Source organism: Prosopis cineraria, unplaced genomic scaffold (genome assembly GCF_029017545.1).
Source record: "Prosopis cineraria cultivar Desert tree isolate PC_DT_omini unplaced genomic scaffold, ASM2901754v1 PC9, whole genome shotgun sequence".
Classification (NCBI taxonomy): domain Eukaryota; kingdom Viridiplantae; phylum Streptophyta; class Magnoliopsida; order Fabales; family Fabaceae; genus Prosopis; species Prosopis cineraria.
In genome coordinates, this window is record NW_026555340.1 from 27,927,825 (window position 1) to 27,946,629 (window position 18,805).

General features: G+C 36.6%; 2 protein-coding genes across 8 annotated transcripts; one reads left to right on the top strand and one right to left on the bottom strand.

Moving 5' to 3' along the window:
- Nucleotides 1-315: 315 nt before the first annotated feature.
- On the bottom strand, nt 316-14,316 carry LOC129320183 (uncharacterized). Of its 6 annotated transcripts, none has more exons than XM_054965449.1 (25): nt 13,889-14,316; nt 13,167-13,526; nt 12,724-12,856; nt 10,684-10,859; nt 10,218-10,291; nt 10,008-10,043; nt 9,825-9,915; nt 9,331-9,390; nt 8,488-8,791; nt 7,644-7,789; nt 7,326-7,427; nt 6,627-6,737; nt 6,278-6,343; nt 6,093-6,158; nt 5,898-5,996; nt 5,292-5,378; nt 4,864-5,058; nt 4,664-4,762; nt 4,035-4,346; nt 3,734-3,921; nt 3,559-3,661; nt 3,288-3,433; nt 3,057-3,136; nt 2,075-2,250; nt 316-1,059 (listed from the first exon to the last, which is right to left on the bottom strand). In XM_054965449.1, exons 1-25 carry the CDS (start codon nt 14,228-14,230, stop codon nt 931-933), a joined length of 3,681 nt encoding a protein of 1,226 aa, XP_054821424.1. In that variant the 5' UTR covers nt 14,231-14,316; the 3' UTR covers nt 316-930. The 6 variants fall into 6 exon arrangements, with proteins under 6 accessions (XP_054821424.1, XP_054821421.1, XP_054821419.1 ...); XM_054965446.1 differs by having other exon boundaries at nt 5,220-5,378; XM_054965444.1 differs by having other exon boundaries at nt 5,181-5,378.
- Nucleotides 14,167-16,842, top strand: LOC129320184 (remorin 4.1-like). Of its 2 annotated transcripts, none has more exons than XM_054965451.1 (6): nt 14,167-14,319; nt 14,543-14,918; nt 15,065-15,278; nt 15,451-15,649; nt 16,258-16,339; nt 16,417-16,842. In XM_054965451.1, the coding sequence occupies exons 3-6, from the start codon at nt 15,200-15,202 to the stop codon at nt 16,627-16,629; spliced, it is 573 nt and encodes a 190-aa protein (XP_054821426.1). In that variant the 5' UTR covers nt 14,167-14,319; nt 14,543-14,918; nt 15,065-15,199; the 3' UTR covers nt 16,630-16,842. The 2 variants fall into 2 exon arrangements, with proteins under 2 accessions (XP_054821426.1, XP_054821425.1); XM_054965450.1 differs by having other exon boundaries at nt 14,543-14,687.
- Nucleotides 16,843-18,805: the final 1,963 nt, after the last annotated feature.

The following is an 18,805-nucleotide window of genomic DNA, read 5'->3' on the forward strand; positions in this document are numbered from 1 at the left end:
CTTAACAACAAATTTACAACGGTACACATTCAGTCCCTATTTATCAATGACTTCTAATTAACTTACGAGAACCAATAAAATCAATCAAAATTAGTTATTAGTTTGTTATTAAAATTATTCCATCTCCTCAAAACTACCCTTATTTAAAGGGTAAGTATAAACTTGAAAATGAAACACGAACTAACATTGGAGATCACTCTACTATATTCCTATCAGAATACAACAATATTTATACCGAAGTACTTCAAAGGTTTTACTCACCATAGGGACCGAAGGTTCCATTGACTGAGAAAAACATAGAGTGCACCCATAAAATAAAATAGTTAATAGGAACAACAAAATCAGTAAATTTTACAACTGAATCTGATTTTTTATGTGACCAAGAATATTTATTATCTATAGTAACATCGGGCAAAGTACAACGTTGATCATTTTTAACATCACCAATCAAGCTGAAATCTTCAATGTCCGGTGATGCAGAGAATACCCAAAAAGTAACGTATATGATAAATTCCATTACACCAGACCAAGATTCACGAGTCATGACAAAACAATTCGCTAGGCAGGCAAATCAAACTGCTCAAATCATTGACACCAAAAGAAGCCCCACAAACAGGAAGCAAGCGTTGGTGCTATCAATTGTGGCTCAAATCTTGTAACCTGCGGAATAATTAGGTCAACCAAAGTTGATCACTTAGCTGACTTGTACCCCAACGCTGTTCATGTTGAACGCATCTCCCTTTTATGTCAATCATCAGATCACCTCAATTTCGTCGTCCGTTGTACCTCAAGATAAGACATCCCAAGGAGCTGCTTCAAAAAAGTACCTCGGAACGAAATTGACAGCATCCAAAAAATCATACAACGGGCAGGTACAATGATAAATTGAGGGTAGGCATGCAAGTGTTTCAACTTTCAACCAGGTACTTGTCATAGAAGAGGCCTTCGAGGATGCTCCTCCACTTTCTTAGCCATGGCTACTGAATAGGCACTTCCAGGCACCTTGACAATGAGCTCGTCCTCGTTTCCATCCTCCTGTAACCCAAGAAGACCCCGCTCCTGAAGTTAATTGAATAATGTATTGAAATTTAAAATCACATAACAATCAGCGACTTTGGTGCTCAAACAGATGGATTATCTTACTAATGAATAATGAAAGTACTTGAATGGGTCAAAGTTTTTGGCTTAAGCAAATTTCGCCAAGCAAGGTTGAAAATGAAATGCGAGCTTACTTGCACCAGGTGCGCATTCAAAGATTTCAGACTGTTACTATGTAGAAGGGCCTAGATAATGTAATAGCCCCAACTAAGTCGGAAGATCAAACGCAGCATTCTGAAAGTTAAAATCTGGGACATTTGACATGGACATGCACACTAGACTCACACTATACAGACACGACAATGCCATGAAATTCATAAAACAGCGACTGACAATGAAATGGTTGTAGGTGTTTGAATGCTCACTAAGGCTTAGGTTTAGATGGAGGGAAAAGTGGGAAGAAATTAGAGAGGAGAGAAATCTAGAAAGAGAAATTTCCATAAATATTAAATTTTTATTGTTTTTAGTAGTTTTCCATTCTAGTTTTTCTTCCTTTCTATTTATCTCTCCCTTCAAACGAAGGGCAAGATTAAAATAAATCTAAGGCTCAATATGATCAGACGGAGTGAGAACTGATTAATATCCAAGTCATTGAAATCTAATCACTTGAAATACACACATTTAGCGTCAGCATTTCATATCAAAACAAACATAATTGTTAGCTAATCTCATTTCCGTAATGTAAGGAAAGAGATATGGTCATTTAAGAATCAACTGCAAGTCCTCCATCTTTGAAACTTCTGATATGCAGAAAGTTGAAAATATGTAAAATTGACAATATTTTGCAATGGAACATTCAATGCCTCATCTCCAATTTATAAACCAAATCACCTTTATGAAGCAAATTAGAAATTTTCATTAAGATGGAAATGCAGGCCAAGTTCAAGCCGGCATTTGAAATACATCTCATGATGCTCGACCTCAAAAACAACATTGTACTAGCACAGGTTAAACCAATGCCTGACCAACAACTTACCTTAGTATTAGAACCTGTGGTGACCTTCATTTGACCTGCTTTTAACTCGCTCATAACTACTTTTAGCTGTTTCCTGGCCTTGGCTCTCTCTTTGCGTCGCTCAGTACACTGTGCTGTTGTAACATCATAGTGGCAGGCCACACAAAGAGTCCTCATATTCTCTAGCCGACATTCACCTACATACAAAGAAAATTATATTATATGCACATGCACATACATATACATAAACTTCAAACTCCACTCAATTCATGATAAAATGCATGACAAAAGAGGTAAGGGAGTCGGCATGGTTGAAAATTTTACAAAATATTGCAAGAGAAACTTGTTGACTAACCCACTAACAAACTGGGCATCTATAAACAAAAAAAAGCTTCAGACACAACTCTATGACAATAGTGCCAGCCACAAAAAATTATGCACATGTTGAAAATAATGAGGACCCAAACCTTGAACTTGATTTTTCTCTTGTTTAAACACAGAAATAAATTTAAATAAAACAATGACACAAAAGAACATTTGGAAGCTTAGTTTTTTGTTAGTTATGATTAATTGGTAGACTACATTATCAATAATTTTCAAATGGCTATCATGGGATTCGGTGACCGTAAGCTAAGTGCGCAAGGACTCACTTGGAAGTTCTGAAGAGGTGGAATAAAGTAAAGTGGGAAGGGACTATGCACCCACTTCAATGATTGAAAGTTAGGCAAAAGGTGGGCGGATGATATTACCCTTGTATATTGAAACCAAACGGGTGAAAGGGTGAAAAGCAGGTAAAAAATTGACCTATTATATCACAGGTTTGAAGGGCGAAAATGCCTTTATTGCCTTATATATAAATATATGTATTCCTTATATATTCCTTTAAAGGCAAGAAAGGGTGACAGAGTAAATGAAAAAAGACAAATGGAACTCAAACCATCCCAAATCCCCTTTAAAGGGGGTTTGAAAATTGGGGTGTGAGGTGGTAAGGATAGGTTCCTACCTCCACCTTGATATACTGGAACAATATGATCAGCATGCCACGCATTGCCCTCAGTTGGATCCTTGACAAGCTTCTCAAGCCTGCAGATGGCCAATTGGTGTTTTCAAAAGACACACGGTATTAAATTGACAAGCAAAACTGTCAACAGCCTTTCTTACAATAACTTGTTAAAAAGTATATAATGTGCCATTTAACATCACAAGAGATTGGCATTCACTTTTAAAGACTCACATGTTCTTTCGCCCAGCCACATTTGGTGCCACTTTCTCAATGTACTCTCTACGTCTTGCTCCTGGCAAAGGTCTTATATGTTCAACTAGTTTATGACAGTCTAAATGGCAATTTGAGCACACACCATGCTCAACTTCAAAAAGTTCCTGCAGATTTAATCTCAAGCTGGTTAACAAGAGCTCAGACACTCACACTGAATCAAATAAAGAAAATCGTCATAACAAAGGAATTTTTGGTATATATTCTAGTTCAAGCATGAACAAGTTCTTGCCTGCCGAAGGAATTTATTGCTTGTTCTCATACGATATTCTTCATAGCAGACAAGGTTACAGAAAAGATCTTCAAAATATTCAGGTGTCTTCGCATTGTTACCCCTGAAAAGCAGAGAAACTGATTGAAGACTCAAACAAACAATAACACCAATACATCACTTCCTTGGGACTTACATGCACGTCTTTTGACAAAGCTTACAGAGTGGCTCATCTGTCAGAGTCCAAGCTTGAGTGTATTCTTTCTCCTTCTTACCATTGCCACTTCGCAGATAGATCTTTCTCCAAACAGCATCTGATGGCAAAGGATGGCTTATTTCCATTAAAGGTGTCATACGCCGTTTACTTCCACCATTTAATAATCCCTGTCAAAGAAACAATATAGATACATTTACATATGGCCAAAAAACATTAGAGGGTAGACAGATTGAGATGAAAGAGACAATGGTATCCATAAAAGTGTTCAAATTATGCACACCTTCTTGTTGTGGCTACTAGTTTCGCTCAAGTAGCACAGTTCAACAGCCAAAGGAAGTTGTAATGGCTTTCCCAGTAACTTCTTTTGCTCAATTGGCCTCAATTTCTTCCATTCATTTGAAAATTCCAAAAGAGCATTTGTAAAAGCAGGACTACCCCTGACAGAGATCTCCTTTTTCTTTTTATCATCATCAGAAAAGGAACTGAGCAACTCAAGTTCCTCTGGTCGGAAATTCTTAAAAAGCGGTCTTGGTCTTGTGTCTGTACCCAAAATGCAAGTATACAAGTGGATCCTTCCAGTGTACGGGCTCACCTGAGAGAACAAGTAAGAATTATTCTCATATATATAAGGTGATCAGCAGTCTAATCATAACCAATACTAACGAAGAATGCTTCAAGTCACCGAGGCGACAATCCATTTTCTCATCCATATAAAGAACATCACTACATTCATTTGCAATTTTTAGGATAAAATTCAGATATAATATATAGTAAGATGATGCTCACCAAACTAGCCCTATGACCATGAGTTCAGAAAAATCAGAAGCACTTGTACTACAGAGCAGACAGTACACTCAACTAACTCCATCTAATATGAAAAAGGCAAAATAATGTTATAAATAAACTTGCCTCAAATCGTAGAGATTCAGCACAAGAGGAATTTTCTTCAGCTTCAATTGGCTGAACAGGATGGTAGTCATCTGCTTTTATTGTTGATAATTGTTTATTCTGCGTCCCAAACACCAGAAAAACATTATTGAGCTGTCAAGTTCACATACACGAAAAGTGCAGTTGTTCTCTCCAAGTTAAATACTGTAAAGTGAAAGCACCTCGTCTACTTGATTATCATCTTCACCACTGTTCTTCTGAATAAATTCTACCATCTGTTTGTTGCTTCGTCCACTCTTGTCCATCTTACTCATGTCAATACCAGAGCATCTTCCCTTGGTGTCAAAAAGATCTACACCCAGATTTACATCCAAAATAGAAGCCCCGCCTGATTCTGGGCTGGAAACCTTGTCAGCCTATTCCATGAATAAAATAGAATATTGCGTTTAAACAGAGAAAAATCAAATACGATTATCAAGGTCAAAGAATCTAAACTTCAAGTATAAACAAGAGGAGCAGTCCGAACTAAATTATTTACAAAGCAAGTCTGCTGATCAGCTTGATCACCCAATCTTGCCTCTGATTCCTTAAAGTTTGCTTGGGAAGGTTGCAAATTTGAAACTGAGGCAAAATCCAGCAGTGTGGTCACCTGTTCATAAGTTTCATCAGATGCAGATTGCTCTTCATAACTTCTATTGGTTTTGACAAGTGTGTCCAGGTAAGTAACACCTTCAACCTGCCACCCAATACCCCCCACCCCCACAAAAGGAAGTTGAATGTTATAGCAGAGAATGAAAGATAAATCAACTTCAAGCACTGCAAAAATTCTATCATTTTCAGTTTACTCATCGAAAGTTCACAGGAAGGAGGAAAGATAAATATTGAATCCTGGTTAAACTCACAAAAGATACAAAAAGGTAAAAAGTATTGAGATGACTGATGGAGGCAAATCACTAACTTGGACTTATCACAATTGGAAACAATAAATTAAAAGTAAATCTGAACTCATGACAATGTAAAATTGTATAAATACTCACTTGGAAAGCCGACCTATCAATTGTTTTTTTTTTTAATCTCCTAAGTTGGAAAGGAAATGCATTCAATATAGAGATTACATGCTTAAAAATTTCTTCTACAAGTCTATAGTTTGCAAAACATTATATGGTTTAAACTACCCTGTTAGTGAAAAGAAAGCAGAAAGAAATTTCTCCTTTTCAATATATGAAAACTCATAGCAAAGACACAATAATGCTACCTGTATCTCTTTCATTGCATCATATTTACCATCTGTTGTCGATGAAACTCGGTGCAAACTTCTGTTCAAATTTTTCCAATGTGACTCATCCCAGGTATCCTGCACAAGGACCAAACCAGCAATTCCTGCTTGAGAGAAAAAAATTCACAAGAGGAAATCCTGAATATTTGGAATGAACAATAAAAATGCAGGCACCTTTGCGCAAAATATATATACATTGACAGCATTTGTTTGCCCTCGGCGATGAGCTCTATCCTCAGCCTTCAAAGGAGATTCACATAATTAAGTATTGCAGTAAAACAGCAATACCCACTCACCTAAAAAACTAAATGAAACCACTAGAGCTTGCAAAGTGCAAAATAATATCATGTGAAATCAACCATGTTCCCGTTTCTGTGTCTCCTTTCAAATGCAGTCACCTGACGCATCCACTGTGCCCAGTGCAACTATCATTAAAAGAACCAGCATCATATTTTGAGATTTAAAACATGGTATTGGCATCATTAAAAAGAAAAAAAAAAGAAAAGATTAATTGTCATTGACCATGCATCCATTTTTTCATTATGATGCAACAGTCATTGTTTCTTTTCAACAAAAATGCCAATCATTTTTCTGCACTTCAGAAAATGCAATCTGCAGCATCTTAGACAACTTTGTATTTCATGCGTGGAGACTTCTGAAACAGATCAGAGTTTCCAACATCAATGGTTAGGATGATAGAAACAGAACCTGAAGCATCAGAGTTGGGCATTGTGGAAGCTCCAAGAACACGACATCTTGTGCTGCTGAGAAATCAACTCCAAATCCTGCTGCTAAAATACCTACTATTGCAATTTTAACCTGAGAAAATCATAACCTATGAATCAGAGCAAGGCTAATTGAAACTGATGTAGCCATGTCAAGTATAACGACTAAAAATATATTGGACATGGCATGTTGTATTGTATGTAGGTCCATGCAAAAATAATGCATAGAAAGGCAGCTAGTTTGATGGTAACAGAGAATTGCAAACTACAAGTCTACAATATGGTTCTTCAAAATTTACAGGAGCTTAATGAACACATTCAAATTGATCTTTTCACGAGAAGAGCACAAAAGTTGACCTTAAATGACCCAAGTAAGTTTGTTTGCCAGCAAGAAGTGCTTATGCAAGCTCAGAACCAGGCAAAACTCACTATAATAATTCAGTCATTTGAGCCAACAGAACAATAATAGAGCAGAGACAAGGCTATTGGCTTATGAGCAAAAAAGCAAGAGTGTCTTCTGTTCATCAAAATATCTCACATTTTACATGCCATAGAAGCACATAGAAGGCTACATTGGACCAATAGGTTAAACAGAGTGAGGAAGGAGAGCAAGAAGATAGCAGAAAAAGTATCACAAACAATTCCATGAAAAAGCTGCAATCAAATTATGAATCTATGATACCTCCAGTCTTGAACGAAATGACACCACCGCTGACTGCCTATCCCTAGCAAGTGTGTTTCCATCAATTCGGACAAAACTAATTCCTTTCTCACATACTAACTCCTGAGCGATATAAAAAGACAGTGTCACACATTAGATCTAAATGTTTGTTAGACATCAAAGTCACCAAAGCCTTAGGGGCCAAAAAGAAATAAAGTATGAAGGTAGTGAACATAGGATAAAGAAAGGAAACTCAAAAGGCAAATGACACCATTAGAAAATGCAGTGAATAAGGGAATCCAAAGAAAACAGTAACTCCCAACTAAGGAAAAGATTTACCTGCACTCCATCAAGAACTTTGTGGTGATGAGCAAAAATTATCATTTTTGAAGCACTTTCTGACTCTGCAGTGACTGGATGGAGGGAAAGCCATTCACGAAATCCAGAAAGCTTTGCAATTCCAAGTTCCTGGTAGGAAAGCTTCCCTGATAATAGATACAAAAGAAATACAAAGACAGTAAGATACCTCAATGGAAATGTTCCTACCTGAATCAAATTCTAATCCATTCAACAGCTGTTCAGCATCAATTTTTTCTTTTGTCATGGCACAAATTAAATCAATTTGATTGAGTGAAGAAAGTGTAAGCAAGGTCAACAATGAATGACATAGAATTCATTTTCTGGATAAACCAAATATTCCATTTTCTTTTGGAGCAAATACGTAAGAGTTTATCAATTGTAATCCTTCCATGAGCTATATTGAAACCACAAGGTCTTCTTCATTGGAAGCTATAAAAAAAGGTTTAATTTTCTTTTGCAGCCCCTACAACAATTTCAAATCTGTAATGCCAATGGACATAAAAGGTAACCTATAATTTGCTCAAGTTTTATGATTTTTTAGTATGTCTTATTGAACTTTATTGAGATCATTGACAATAGGCATTTGGTAACAATAGGATGATCATACTATTATCCATTTAGTTTGAGATTAATGTTACATTTTATGAAGTGGTTGATTATATGGAGAATTGGTTTAAGCTTGCGACCTCTGGGTTTTATGATGAAATACCATCATTAGCTGCAATATCTAACACAAGGCTGAACAAAGAACTATTAGGAGACCTTACTTAAAGCACAAACATGGGAATCAGACACTAAAGTGGTTATAAGTCCTGGATAATACCTTCAGATTCATCCAAAGTTTCCAAAGTTATGTCTTCATTAACACTTTCAGAAGTATCAATATCAGTATCTGACACCCCAACTGCTGTTTCTGCAGCAACTACATCTGATCTCTTCAACATCCCATCAGGTTCATCAAAACTGTCCAAGGTCATGTCGTCAGTATCACTTTTGGAAGTACTGCCATTCAACTTTCCAACTGCCTTTTTTGCAGCAACTACATCTGATCTCTTCAACAGCAACCGTATAATTTGCCGCCGTTTTGGTGGTAATTGTAGCAGCACATGTTCCTTTAGACGCCTTATCTACATGGACAACAAATAAGACAAGTTTCTAACCAATCAAGCAGTAATATCTATCTTCAACACTTGTCACAAGGGTAGGTAAGTATACTCAGTAAACCAACTGGAGGCTAAAATTCAGATACATGCACCAGAATTACCTACCCTTACCTCACAGAAGTACCTAAACATTGTTTTCACATCAGGTAGTAAATAGAATGAAATGTGTTACAGGGAGAGTGTGAACCCAAAATATGATAGTAATATAGCAAGAAAGTTGTAAGGTATATCCCAAAGCCAATATAAAGAAATTAGGAGTGCCAAAAATACAGCCAAATCAAACTCATTAAAGAATCTGGTTTAGTGCTAAAAATACAGCCAAATCAAACTCATTAAAGAATCTGGTTTGGCTGCACAAGCTCCAACAAATTGTTCCAGAATACAGGACTAGGTGGTTAACCATTAAAGGAGCCGAGACCATAGCAGAAGACTACTTTAAAAAAATAATGACAACAGTGCAATAAGTAATTTAAAAATAAAAGCCATAAGGATCAAGAACCCACCATAACAGTTTGCTTGAGTAACACATTCAACTCTTCCAAGCGAATGCCCTTTGAAAAATCCTGCCGCAAAAGCCCCTTTCTTTGTCAACTTTCACTCATGAAGATAAATTAAAAAAAAAATAAACAACTAAATATCATCAATTCAAATTCATGACTTTTCACATCATTTGACCAGAGATGCAAAAAAGGATGTGACCTTGGTCTGCATGATAGGTACTAAATTGCACTTTGTAAAGGTGAAAAGAGAAGAAAAAATAAATATGAAGCTGTAGTTCAGAGAATCTAACTTCTTTGCAAAAGCAGATAATATCACAAATATTTCCATCAGCCCAACAGAACCAGATCATAAGCAGCACTATCTTCTGAATAAGGCATGCAATAGGAATGTTCTCCAGTTCTTCTATTGATCAAGAATACAAACTAAATACAAAAAGCTATTCATGATAAGCAATCATGCAGAAATACAGGTTATGAAGAACTTCTAACAGGATTACCGCAAAAATTTTGCCATGGATTCCCTTGATATATTTACAATCGCAATAAGTTTTAGCAAATGCATATTTATCCTTGCCCAGCAGTCCAGGCCTGCAAAACAGAAGTGTGATCAAGAAAATTCAATTAACAAGTATCAAAGAAATTAAATTCACGTGAAAAATGTTCAGTGAGAATATACTTGCCATAACATGTTTATCTGATGAAATATGTCATATGGCCTACGAGTCACCTAGGAAGAAATGCACCATAAGATATAAGAAAACACTAGGAAGTTGAAATTATATAAAAAAGGAAAAGACCCAAATTATATCATAGCATGACATCAGTCATTCCAAGAAAAATTATTTGCAGCAAAGTTGATGCAGCCAGCTTGCTGTGACCTATGCTACAACCTTGACAAAGAAGGTGTCCCAGATAGCAGTATTATGCGCTTGACAGTTGAAGCTACATCAAGAACAGCCTTTATCTGCCAAGACAGAAAAGAGATGACATTCAAAACACACTTCAAATCATTTGTTTCACAATAGAAGCAGTTTTCCAGCCCCTCACTTACACACAAAAGGAAAAGTAAAGGAGAAAAAGAGCTTCATAGAAACATCAAAAAATCAGTTCTTGTAGCATAGAGACATTTTTTGGCACGATCAGCCATTCAGCATACAGTGCTGAAAACCAGCTCCGTCAATACTTCCCAGTGAATCCCAAAGTCTAGAAATCTAGAAGTATAAGATTAACCAAAACAGTGAAGGGAAAGCTCCAAAGGGATCAATTTTCATGTATAAAGAGATTAGCACCGCATATAAAGTAAGTTCCAATTTTTCAAATCTCCAAACAAGAAAAAGTTATGGAAGCTGTACATGCCTCCCCTGGTTCTGAGGTCTTCCTCGTACATCGCACATGATGAGATTCATCAACAATCAAGAGGGCCCATTCTTGCCCAAGCATGCTTTTCCTCAAACGATGGAGCATGGTATAAGAAATAACCACAATTCTAGGGCATCTTCTTAAATAAGCAGGATTATCTCGATGGCCAAAGACTGCATAAAAGGACACAAGTTAATGCCAAAATAAACCAACTATAGAGATAGAAAATCATGCCACAGGAAGAAAGTACAATTTCGATTATCATGATGATCAAATTCAATCTAAAATATTGCAATAGATGATGAGTAACACAAGAAAAACATTATTTCCTTTTTTTTTTTTGTTTAAATCAATGGCATGCCAATCTATATGATGTATCATGAACAGGACCATCCCAGTGCAGCATACAGAATAAGTCTGAGGCCAGAGTCAACATGATTTAACACGACAGAAGATGAGCTAAAAGAGCTGAGAGGGTGAAGAAAGATTTCTATTTTTCTCTTTACTTTCTCTTGAATGATTTGAAAAAGTGCATGGCTATGTATACAAAGGAAAAGTAATTTACTAACTACTAGAATAAATGCATACCACTTCCATTAACTATAAATAAAACGCATAACTACAAATTAACTGAGTAATATTCTAACAAGATCAAATAATAGGAAATGATCCAAAAAAAATTATGAGTAAAGCCTCATTGTAATCTTTCCATTAACTTTCTTGGTCCTTGCTATGTTGAAATCCTAATCTCTAATATACTCCCTCCGTCCCAATTTAAAAGACATTTTTGAGGAAAATTTGGCATTCCAAAATAAAAGATACTTTGATAAAAGTAAGGTTTTACTGATGATGCTTTTCAAATATCACCCTTTCTATATATTCTCTCTCTTGTTAATATTCTTTCACGAATAAAGTATTAAATTAAGGACATTTTTAAAAGTTTATATTTTTGTTTTGAAAAAGTAAGGCTGTAAAATGTATTTAATGAACTTTATTTGTATATGTGATTTCATTTAAAAATGTCTAACAAATTGGGGTTGAGGGAGTAATATTTTTGAAAAACCCCATTTATATGCTTCCTCCATTAAAAAGTGTAAGGCATTTTTAGCTAAATTTCATCTCCCAGTAAAATAGTTACATATCTTCAAACTAATATCACCTTTTCATATTTACCCTTATTTAATAGGGTGTTTTACTTTAAAATAAATATATAGTGATTTATTTATTATGGGCGCTTTTGGAAAAAGCACAAAGATTGTACCTTAAAACAATAAAAATGCTTTACATTTTTTAACATCTAACCTTTCAAAAAACACTTTACATTTTTTAATAGAGGGAGTAATGATAATGCCTTTTACACAATGATATTGATCAAATTGAGTGTCTTTCAGCAAAACTACCATCTGCTTGGCTGTGCAAAGCAATCACGCACTAGACACAAAGTCAAGGTTACATCTCTTCTCTTTTTCAATATCTAATTTCATGATCAAATAACACGATAGATTCTTTCAAAACCCTACTTTGTTCATGGCAAGAAATCATCAGTTTTAAGTCTACTTTCACAAGTACAGTCTTAGTAGCGCCAATTGGTCCTTATTGTCTCATTGCTAACAAACCAATCATTCATGCCTAAACACTGGTTCAATGAATTTTTCATCTACATAACGTGTACTCCATTTAAGAATTGTCAAACAAAATTAACTGAATACAATATAGCTGATTCATCTATCTTAACTGTCATAAGTCATATGTTCTTTTCCCAAAAACCAACTTACTCTTTTTCCCCTTTTAAAAAAGACAAATCTTTTTGTGCATTCTAAACAACTATAAATTAACAGTTATATTAACACTGACTTGATTTTTAAATATGCAGTGTGATTATGATAATATCATACAGTCTGCTCAAGAACAATTCCCCGTGCATATACTGCTCCGAGACCACACCCTATTTTTTTTACCAGAGGAACCTCGCCATTTAACACTACCAAGTGAACAAAGCAAGTAACATAAAATTAAAGATAAAACATAAAGCATTACCCAGATGGATATCAGCAGGCAAACAACAGGGAAGCCACCGCTCTAATTCTTCTGCCCATGTAAATCGCAAAACAGCTGGACAAACAACAAGTATAGAACCTTCATTCAAGAAGCATCCTGCAATAGCAATAGCCTGGAGAACAGCAAAAAGATAACAACTTCAGGTGATTCCATCATTTTATCAGATGCAGATGAAGCTTCTAAAATTCCACCCATTTCAGAGAATGAAATTGCATTTAATATGTGAGACCCAAGAAGAATCATCCGTTTCTTGAAGTATCAACAGATATTCCAAGCAAATGAGAAACTACAGACTTTCTTGAGCAACATAACAAATGCCAATTCTGATTAACCGAATCAACCAGGATATACCAATGTGTTTAAACTACATCGCAAGATGCCATTTTATTTACCCGAAGTTATAGCTTAGAAGCCTATCTTACCTGGAGCGTTTTCCCAAGGCCCATCTCATCAGCAATAAGACACCGGCCACCCCGTCTCAATCCAAATCTTAAACCATCCCTTTGGAAAGGCAACAGTGCATCCAACAGAGCCCTTGGTAGCGTCCCAATTAACTCATCAACCTTGTCATCAGGCAAATGCTCGGGCCTGCAGGGCGTCCAGCGCTCCGTAGCAAAGAAATGTGAAAACGCTTCAACGGCTTTCAAAGTTCCCTGCGGAATTTCTTCAACTTCTATGTCCATGACAGCCTTCAAACACTTAAGGACAGCATGGTAATCCCTCAAGTTATACACACAGGCGTTTCTGCCATCATTATTCTGGGTGTAGTGTGAAGGCATGACCTGAGAAAAATCAGAGGACACAACAAAACATCAAATAATAGCAACAGCAGCTGAAAATGTCAAGGTAAACTAATTTCCACAAAAGTAACCCTGATAACAAATATCAAGGGCTCAAGAGCACTCACGTCTTCGGAAGAAAAATAGAATCTCCATAAAAAATTTAGAATCACTTAACCAATAAAGATGAAAAAATAATTCAAACATTTTCTAGTATTTGAAGCAACCAAACATCGATGGCACTGAAGCACCCACACATCCGCCAAGAAAGAAAAAATCTTTATCATAAGTTCAAGATTATCAAACCATTTCGGTTATTTTACAGCATTTTCTCCCGAACCAAACATGGTTTCAGAATGACTTACATTGGTCAAGTGACCACTTAGTCTCCGCAAGCACCATTCTTCTCCGGGATAGGGGGAACCCCGGAGGGGAAGAGGAGTTGCAGAAAAGGAATCGGGTGAGCATATTTCGAGCCTAACCAAAAACTTATGGGGCAGAGATGCGGGAGAAACAGGTTCCACGGAGACGGACTGAGGTTGAACGGAAGGTGTGGGCTTCGCAATTGGTTCGGAAGAGATCTTACGGCACTTGAAGAGCTGCCAAGGGTCTTTCTGTCCACGAGCTTCTAAAACTGCCTTCCGTCTTTCAATTGCCGCCAACCGGTTTGCTTCGGCTCGTTTTTTCTGTTCTTCCGTGAGAACCATGGCATCCCGAGTGAAAAGACGGCAGAGCACAGTCTCTATTACGAGTTTCAAGTTTTTGAGCGCGGAAAGACTGAGACTGGTAGTGTCACGTGAGGCTTCCTCCTTATGCAAGTGCCAAACTTGTGCTTTTATTTTGAGAACTAATTGTCATTAAATTAATTTTTTAGGTCTTACGTTTCATTCTCTCTGTTTATCTTTTCTTGCCTAAATTCTGAGTGGGTAATGGGGATGTGTCTTAAGATTGTTTAAACTATAATAAATCATTATTGATTGATGACTGTCTAAAGATATATTGCTTGTTTTTGTCTCAAGCCTCAAGCAGTTATCCTCTTCCATGGTGAGCGAACAAAGAGTAGCTGCAAAACATAGGCCCGGGCACTAAAAAGATGATGTTTTTGGCCTCAGATGCCTTCACAGGAAGAATGTCAGAGAACAAGCAGCCTTGAAGATTAAAATGGTAACAAGTTGATGACTGGGGTTTATGCGCGCATGGCTGCGTGTATTATGTATGTCTTGATTCTTGCTTCTTCTAGAGGCTGCTTCTGAAGAATGTTTGCTTCGATTCTATTCATCTTCTGTTTAAAAGCTGAATCGTTTATAAGCAATGTGAAAAGGCCCATTTCCCAGATCCAATTCTTAATCAAAGAGGCTGCACTTTCAGGATGGAAAATAGGCTCAAGCAAAGGAGGTGTACATAATCTATCTGAAGCTTCTTGAAATGGAAAAGCCCATTTCTAAGATCAAATTCTTAAAATGAACCCTTTTTTCTTGCTCTTAATGAAATATTATCTCGTCTTTTGCTGAGGAGTGTCATTTTCTGATCCACCATCGCAGCAAAAGGAAGGGTTTGTGAGGCCAGTTGCTGAGGATGAACGTATAATTAGAGATGACAAGCATGAAACTGCAGTTGCAGCCGCAGCATTGGCCATTTACTCGCTAGAACAGGAAGAGTTGCTTAATTTGCAAAAGATGAAAGAAGGCCATAAATCTTCAAGGTCTCAGACTATGAGAAGAAAAGAAGAAAGCATAACTAGGAGGCCAAGTTATGGTAATTATATCATATCCCATTCCAATAACAAGATAAAGCACAATACTTAGCACAAACAACACAAAGTTACAATTGTCAAGCACAATTCTCTCTTTCCTTCCTTCTTTCAAGTGTCTGTTTCATATGCATGTTTAGCTTATAACATCTGTTGATGGAGGATTGACTTTTACAGGAGGAAGTCCGAAGAAAAAGTCACTTAGAGAGGATCATGAAGGTGCGTTTCCTGTTAGAATTTTAAGGGCAGGACAATCTCCAAGTCCTCCAAATCAAGCAGCAAGACATCAAGAACAAAAAGAAAGTCACACTCCCTGGCAACAAAATAATGTCAACACCAGAGCAGAATCTTGGAAATTGGCCGAGATTCAAAAGCGGTAATGCCAAAACATGATAAATTAAATATATTCCACCTTGCCGCACAATTGAAAATGTCTTGACATAGATAATTTGTAGGTTGTTGGTCTCTTGACATGGATATATTTTGTCAAAAAATTAGCCTCTTGACATAGATAATTCGCAGGTTGTTGGTCGCTCGACATAGATATATTTTTTTCAAAAAGTTAGCCTCTTGACACAGATAATTCGCAGGTTGTTGGCCTCTATATTCCACCTTGAATATGTCTTGATAGAGATACGTTGTAGGTTGTTGGTCTTTATAATATTCCACCATGCCGCACAATTGAAATTGAGACAGTAGTAGAAATATCTTGATACTAACTGATATAAACCATGAGATGAACCTATCCCACAAAACTAGCTTGTTGGTCACATTGCCTTGTGACTTAATTATCATCTTAAATCTTCATCTCCAGCCAGCGAGAAACGTGGTTTTCTCTCAGTATTATGCATTCATGGCAGAACATGATATCAAACATTAAAAAAGTTGCCAGAGTCTGTCCCTTTTTCTATGCAATTGCTTAAATATGAATTGCGACAGAAGTTTAATCCAGATTCCTCCAGTGACTAAAAGAATACTTTTCAGATATGAGAAGATAAAGTTTAAGATTCTTCTATGGGAGGGTGAGAAGAAGATGCAGGCCATATTTCAAAAGGACAGGAAGAAGGTTTGAGATCTAGTAGTTGTAACATTCTATATTTGAAGTTGTGAATATAATCTTCTCATGGCTAATGGAATCCACAGAACGAACTGGACCAGAAAAGAGCAATGGCAATGCAGCATTACCAGTACAAGTTAGCAAGGATAAATAGAATAGCACAAAGAGCAAGGGCAAAGTTGGAAGACAAAAGAAGAAAGGAAGAGTCTAAGGTTAAAGAAAAAGCAAACAAGATCATAAAAGCAGGCAGGCTCCCAATAAAATGTTGCTGCTTCAAATTCTTAATGGGAAGAAAATAGGCTAGGAGATTCTTAGTGATGATTCAGAACAGCTTAATTTCCATTCATTAATTTAGAAATAACAATATACACATCAGAGAGTAGTTGTACTGTGATTCTCATATTGTGCCGGAGTTGTTCAAATATCATATCTGATGTAATGGCAACCTACACAAAATAACGTTCTTTCATTAATGCATTTTTACTTGATCAAGGATATGGAAAATATCAAAGGATTACCGGGATAGCAAAAATCATGGCTTTTCTTAACCTACATGAGCTGGGTTTTTTTGGTTGGAAGATAATAGAACTGAGATGATTGATTTTGACAAAGAAAACCAAAAACGTGTATCTGCAGAAGATTTTGTGACTAATAGAACAAAAACTCAAAGGAATGGTCGTATTCCTGACCACAAAGCACCAGTTTAGCTGATGAAAATTTGGAAAAGAGGTCCCCACTTGAATGATGAAGTGTGTGGTGCCTGCCTTGCGCAGTACCAAATCTAAACCATGGTGCTGTAACTGTTGGGGACAAAGTGACCCGCCTGCACTGTGGCAGTGTCCACTTCTTGTTTTGTCCATAGAAACAGAAAGCCTTTCACAATGATAAGTTGTTATTTCTCTATTTCAGCATTTCCAATCAATTCATCTTTTCAGTCTAGTTAAATGCAAGATATCTATTATGTAGTAATATGCTCAATCACACACACATACTGCCATTAAATCCACCCGCATGGTTAAGGGTCTTGGTCCATGTCTGCGCGATATTCCTGGCTGCAGAATCTGCAACAGAGATTATTGTACTGGCAAGGAAGGTGAAAGTAAAAGATTTCCAAACATGCTCCATTTTTTAGAGTACAAGGCCATAATAAATCCATGCTGGAGAAAGCAAGACGAGGTCAAGTCAAAAAGCAAAAGGTTCTTGTTCAAAATCCTACCATTGGTATCATCTTAGGATGCATGATTAGCAAGCCAATTAGAAATAGTTTCTTTCTCTACAAGCATGGTCAATGATGACAGTCTAGACTCTCATGATCAAATCCTTGATCTTCTTGATGTAACTAATGAATGGGAAATGGTTCTAGGAGTTTTTGTTATTGACAAGAGCAAGAGTTTCAATCGAATCAAAATAGACATTGACTTTGTGGAATTTACCACCCTTGTGAAAATTGAGACCTTCAAAAATTTCCAACAAACATGTGCAATACCTCTCCCAGCAATCTTCACTCCTCTCGCTTTGCCTTTATCTGATAGGGGTGATTCCATACCTCTCCCTAGCAATCTTCACTCCTCTCGCTTCACCTTTATTTGATAGGGACATCGCCTTATTAATCTAGGGGCCTACGCTAACTATAGGCTTTCGCTAACGCTCCTTATCCTGCCCCCCTTATGTTATGTTAAGGGGCCGGTGCTTGCTTCTTTCGCGCAGCTTGTTGGTTCTTTCGGTAGCAACAGCTTTCTAAAGTGCAGCCTTTCTAAAGTCTCTACCAAGGGACTTTCCTTGCATTAGAGCTCCTCACTTCATGCATTGTATTCCATAGAATCTAATCTTGCAAAAATAAAGGGATGAAAGTATTAAAAGGTTTGATCTTTTAACTAATTTGACCAAAACCTCTGAGCTTTAGGACAATCTTAAAGGATATGGGAAAAAATATGTTCCTTTTCATGATTATAGAATTTTGATGACAAACCGATCATCGACAAGTCATTATTATGTATCACATAGATGAGTGTGTGTGTGGGGGGGGGCATTTTAGTTTTGTTTTTAGGTCAAAAGAAGCTCTGACACTGCAATAATATGAAAGGATTTTGAACCTCAAGGTTTGGCAAAAATAGGGGCGAGTATCAGTCGGTTCGGTTCCAAAATATGCAGAATCGATCGACCGAATAATACTAAAAATAAAAACCGAATTGAACCAAACAAACCAATCAAACCGAACAAGGACCGAACCGAAATTTGATAATTCGGTTCGGTTGGTTAATTCATTTTTTCGGTTTTATATTGGGTTATTAAAATTGAGCCCATTTTTTAAAATATTAAAACAAATAACAATATAAAATTGAGCTTTTTTCTATTTATTTTTTTTCAAATATGAGCCCATTTTAATTACACCTATATGACATAAAACCCAAATATTATAAAGGTATGAATAATCAAATAAATAATTTATAAAAAATAGGGTTGAAACTGACTAAC

Coding starts and splice junctions, on each gene's coding strand:
- LOC129320183 (XM_054965443.1), bottom strand. CDS start 14,230: ATGGTTCTCACGGAAGAACAGAAAAAACGAGCCGAAGCAAACCGGTTG. Junction 10,292..10,683: donor AGACCTCAGAACCAGGGGAG/GCATGTACAGCT, acceptor CTGTCTTGGCAG/ATAAAGGCTGTTCTTGATGT. Junction 3,662..3,733: donor CTTTGTCAAAAGACGTGCAT/GTAAGTCCCAAG, acceptor TCTGCTTTTCAG/GGGTAACAATGCGAAGACAC.
- LOC129320184 (XM_054965450.1), top strand. Junction 15,279..15,450: donor AACTAGGAGGCCAAGTTATG/GTAATTATATCA, acceptor TGACTTTTACAG/GAGGAAGTCCGAAGAAAAAG. Junction 15,650..16,257: donor TTGGCCGAGATTCAAAAGCG/GTAATGCCAAAA, acceptor AATACTTTTCAG/ATATGAGAAGATAAAGTTTA.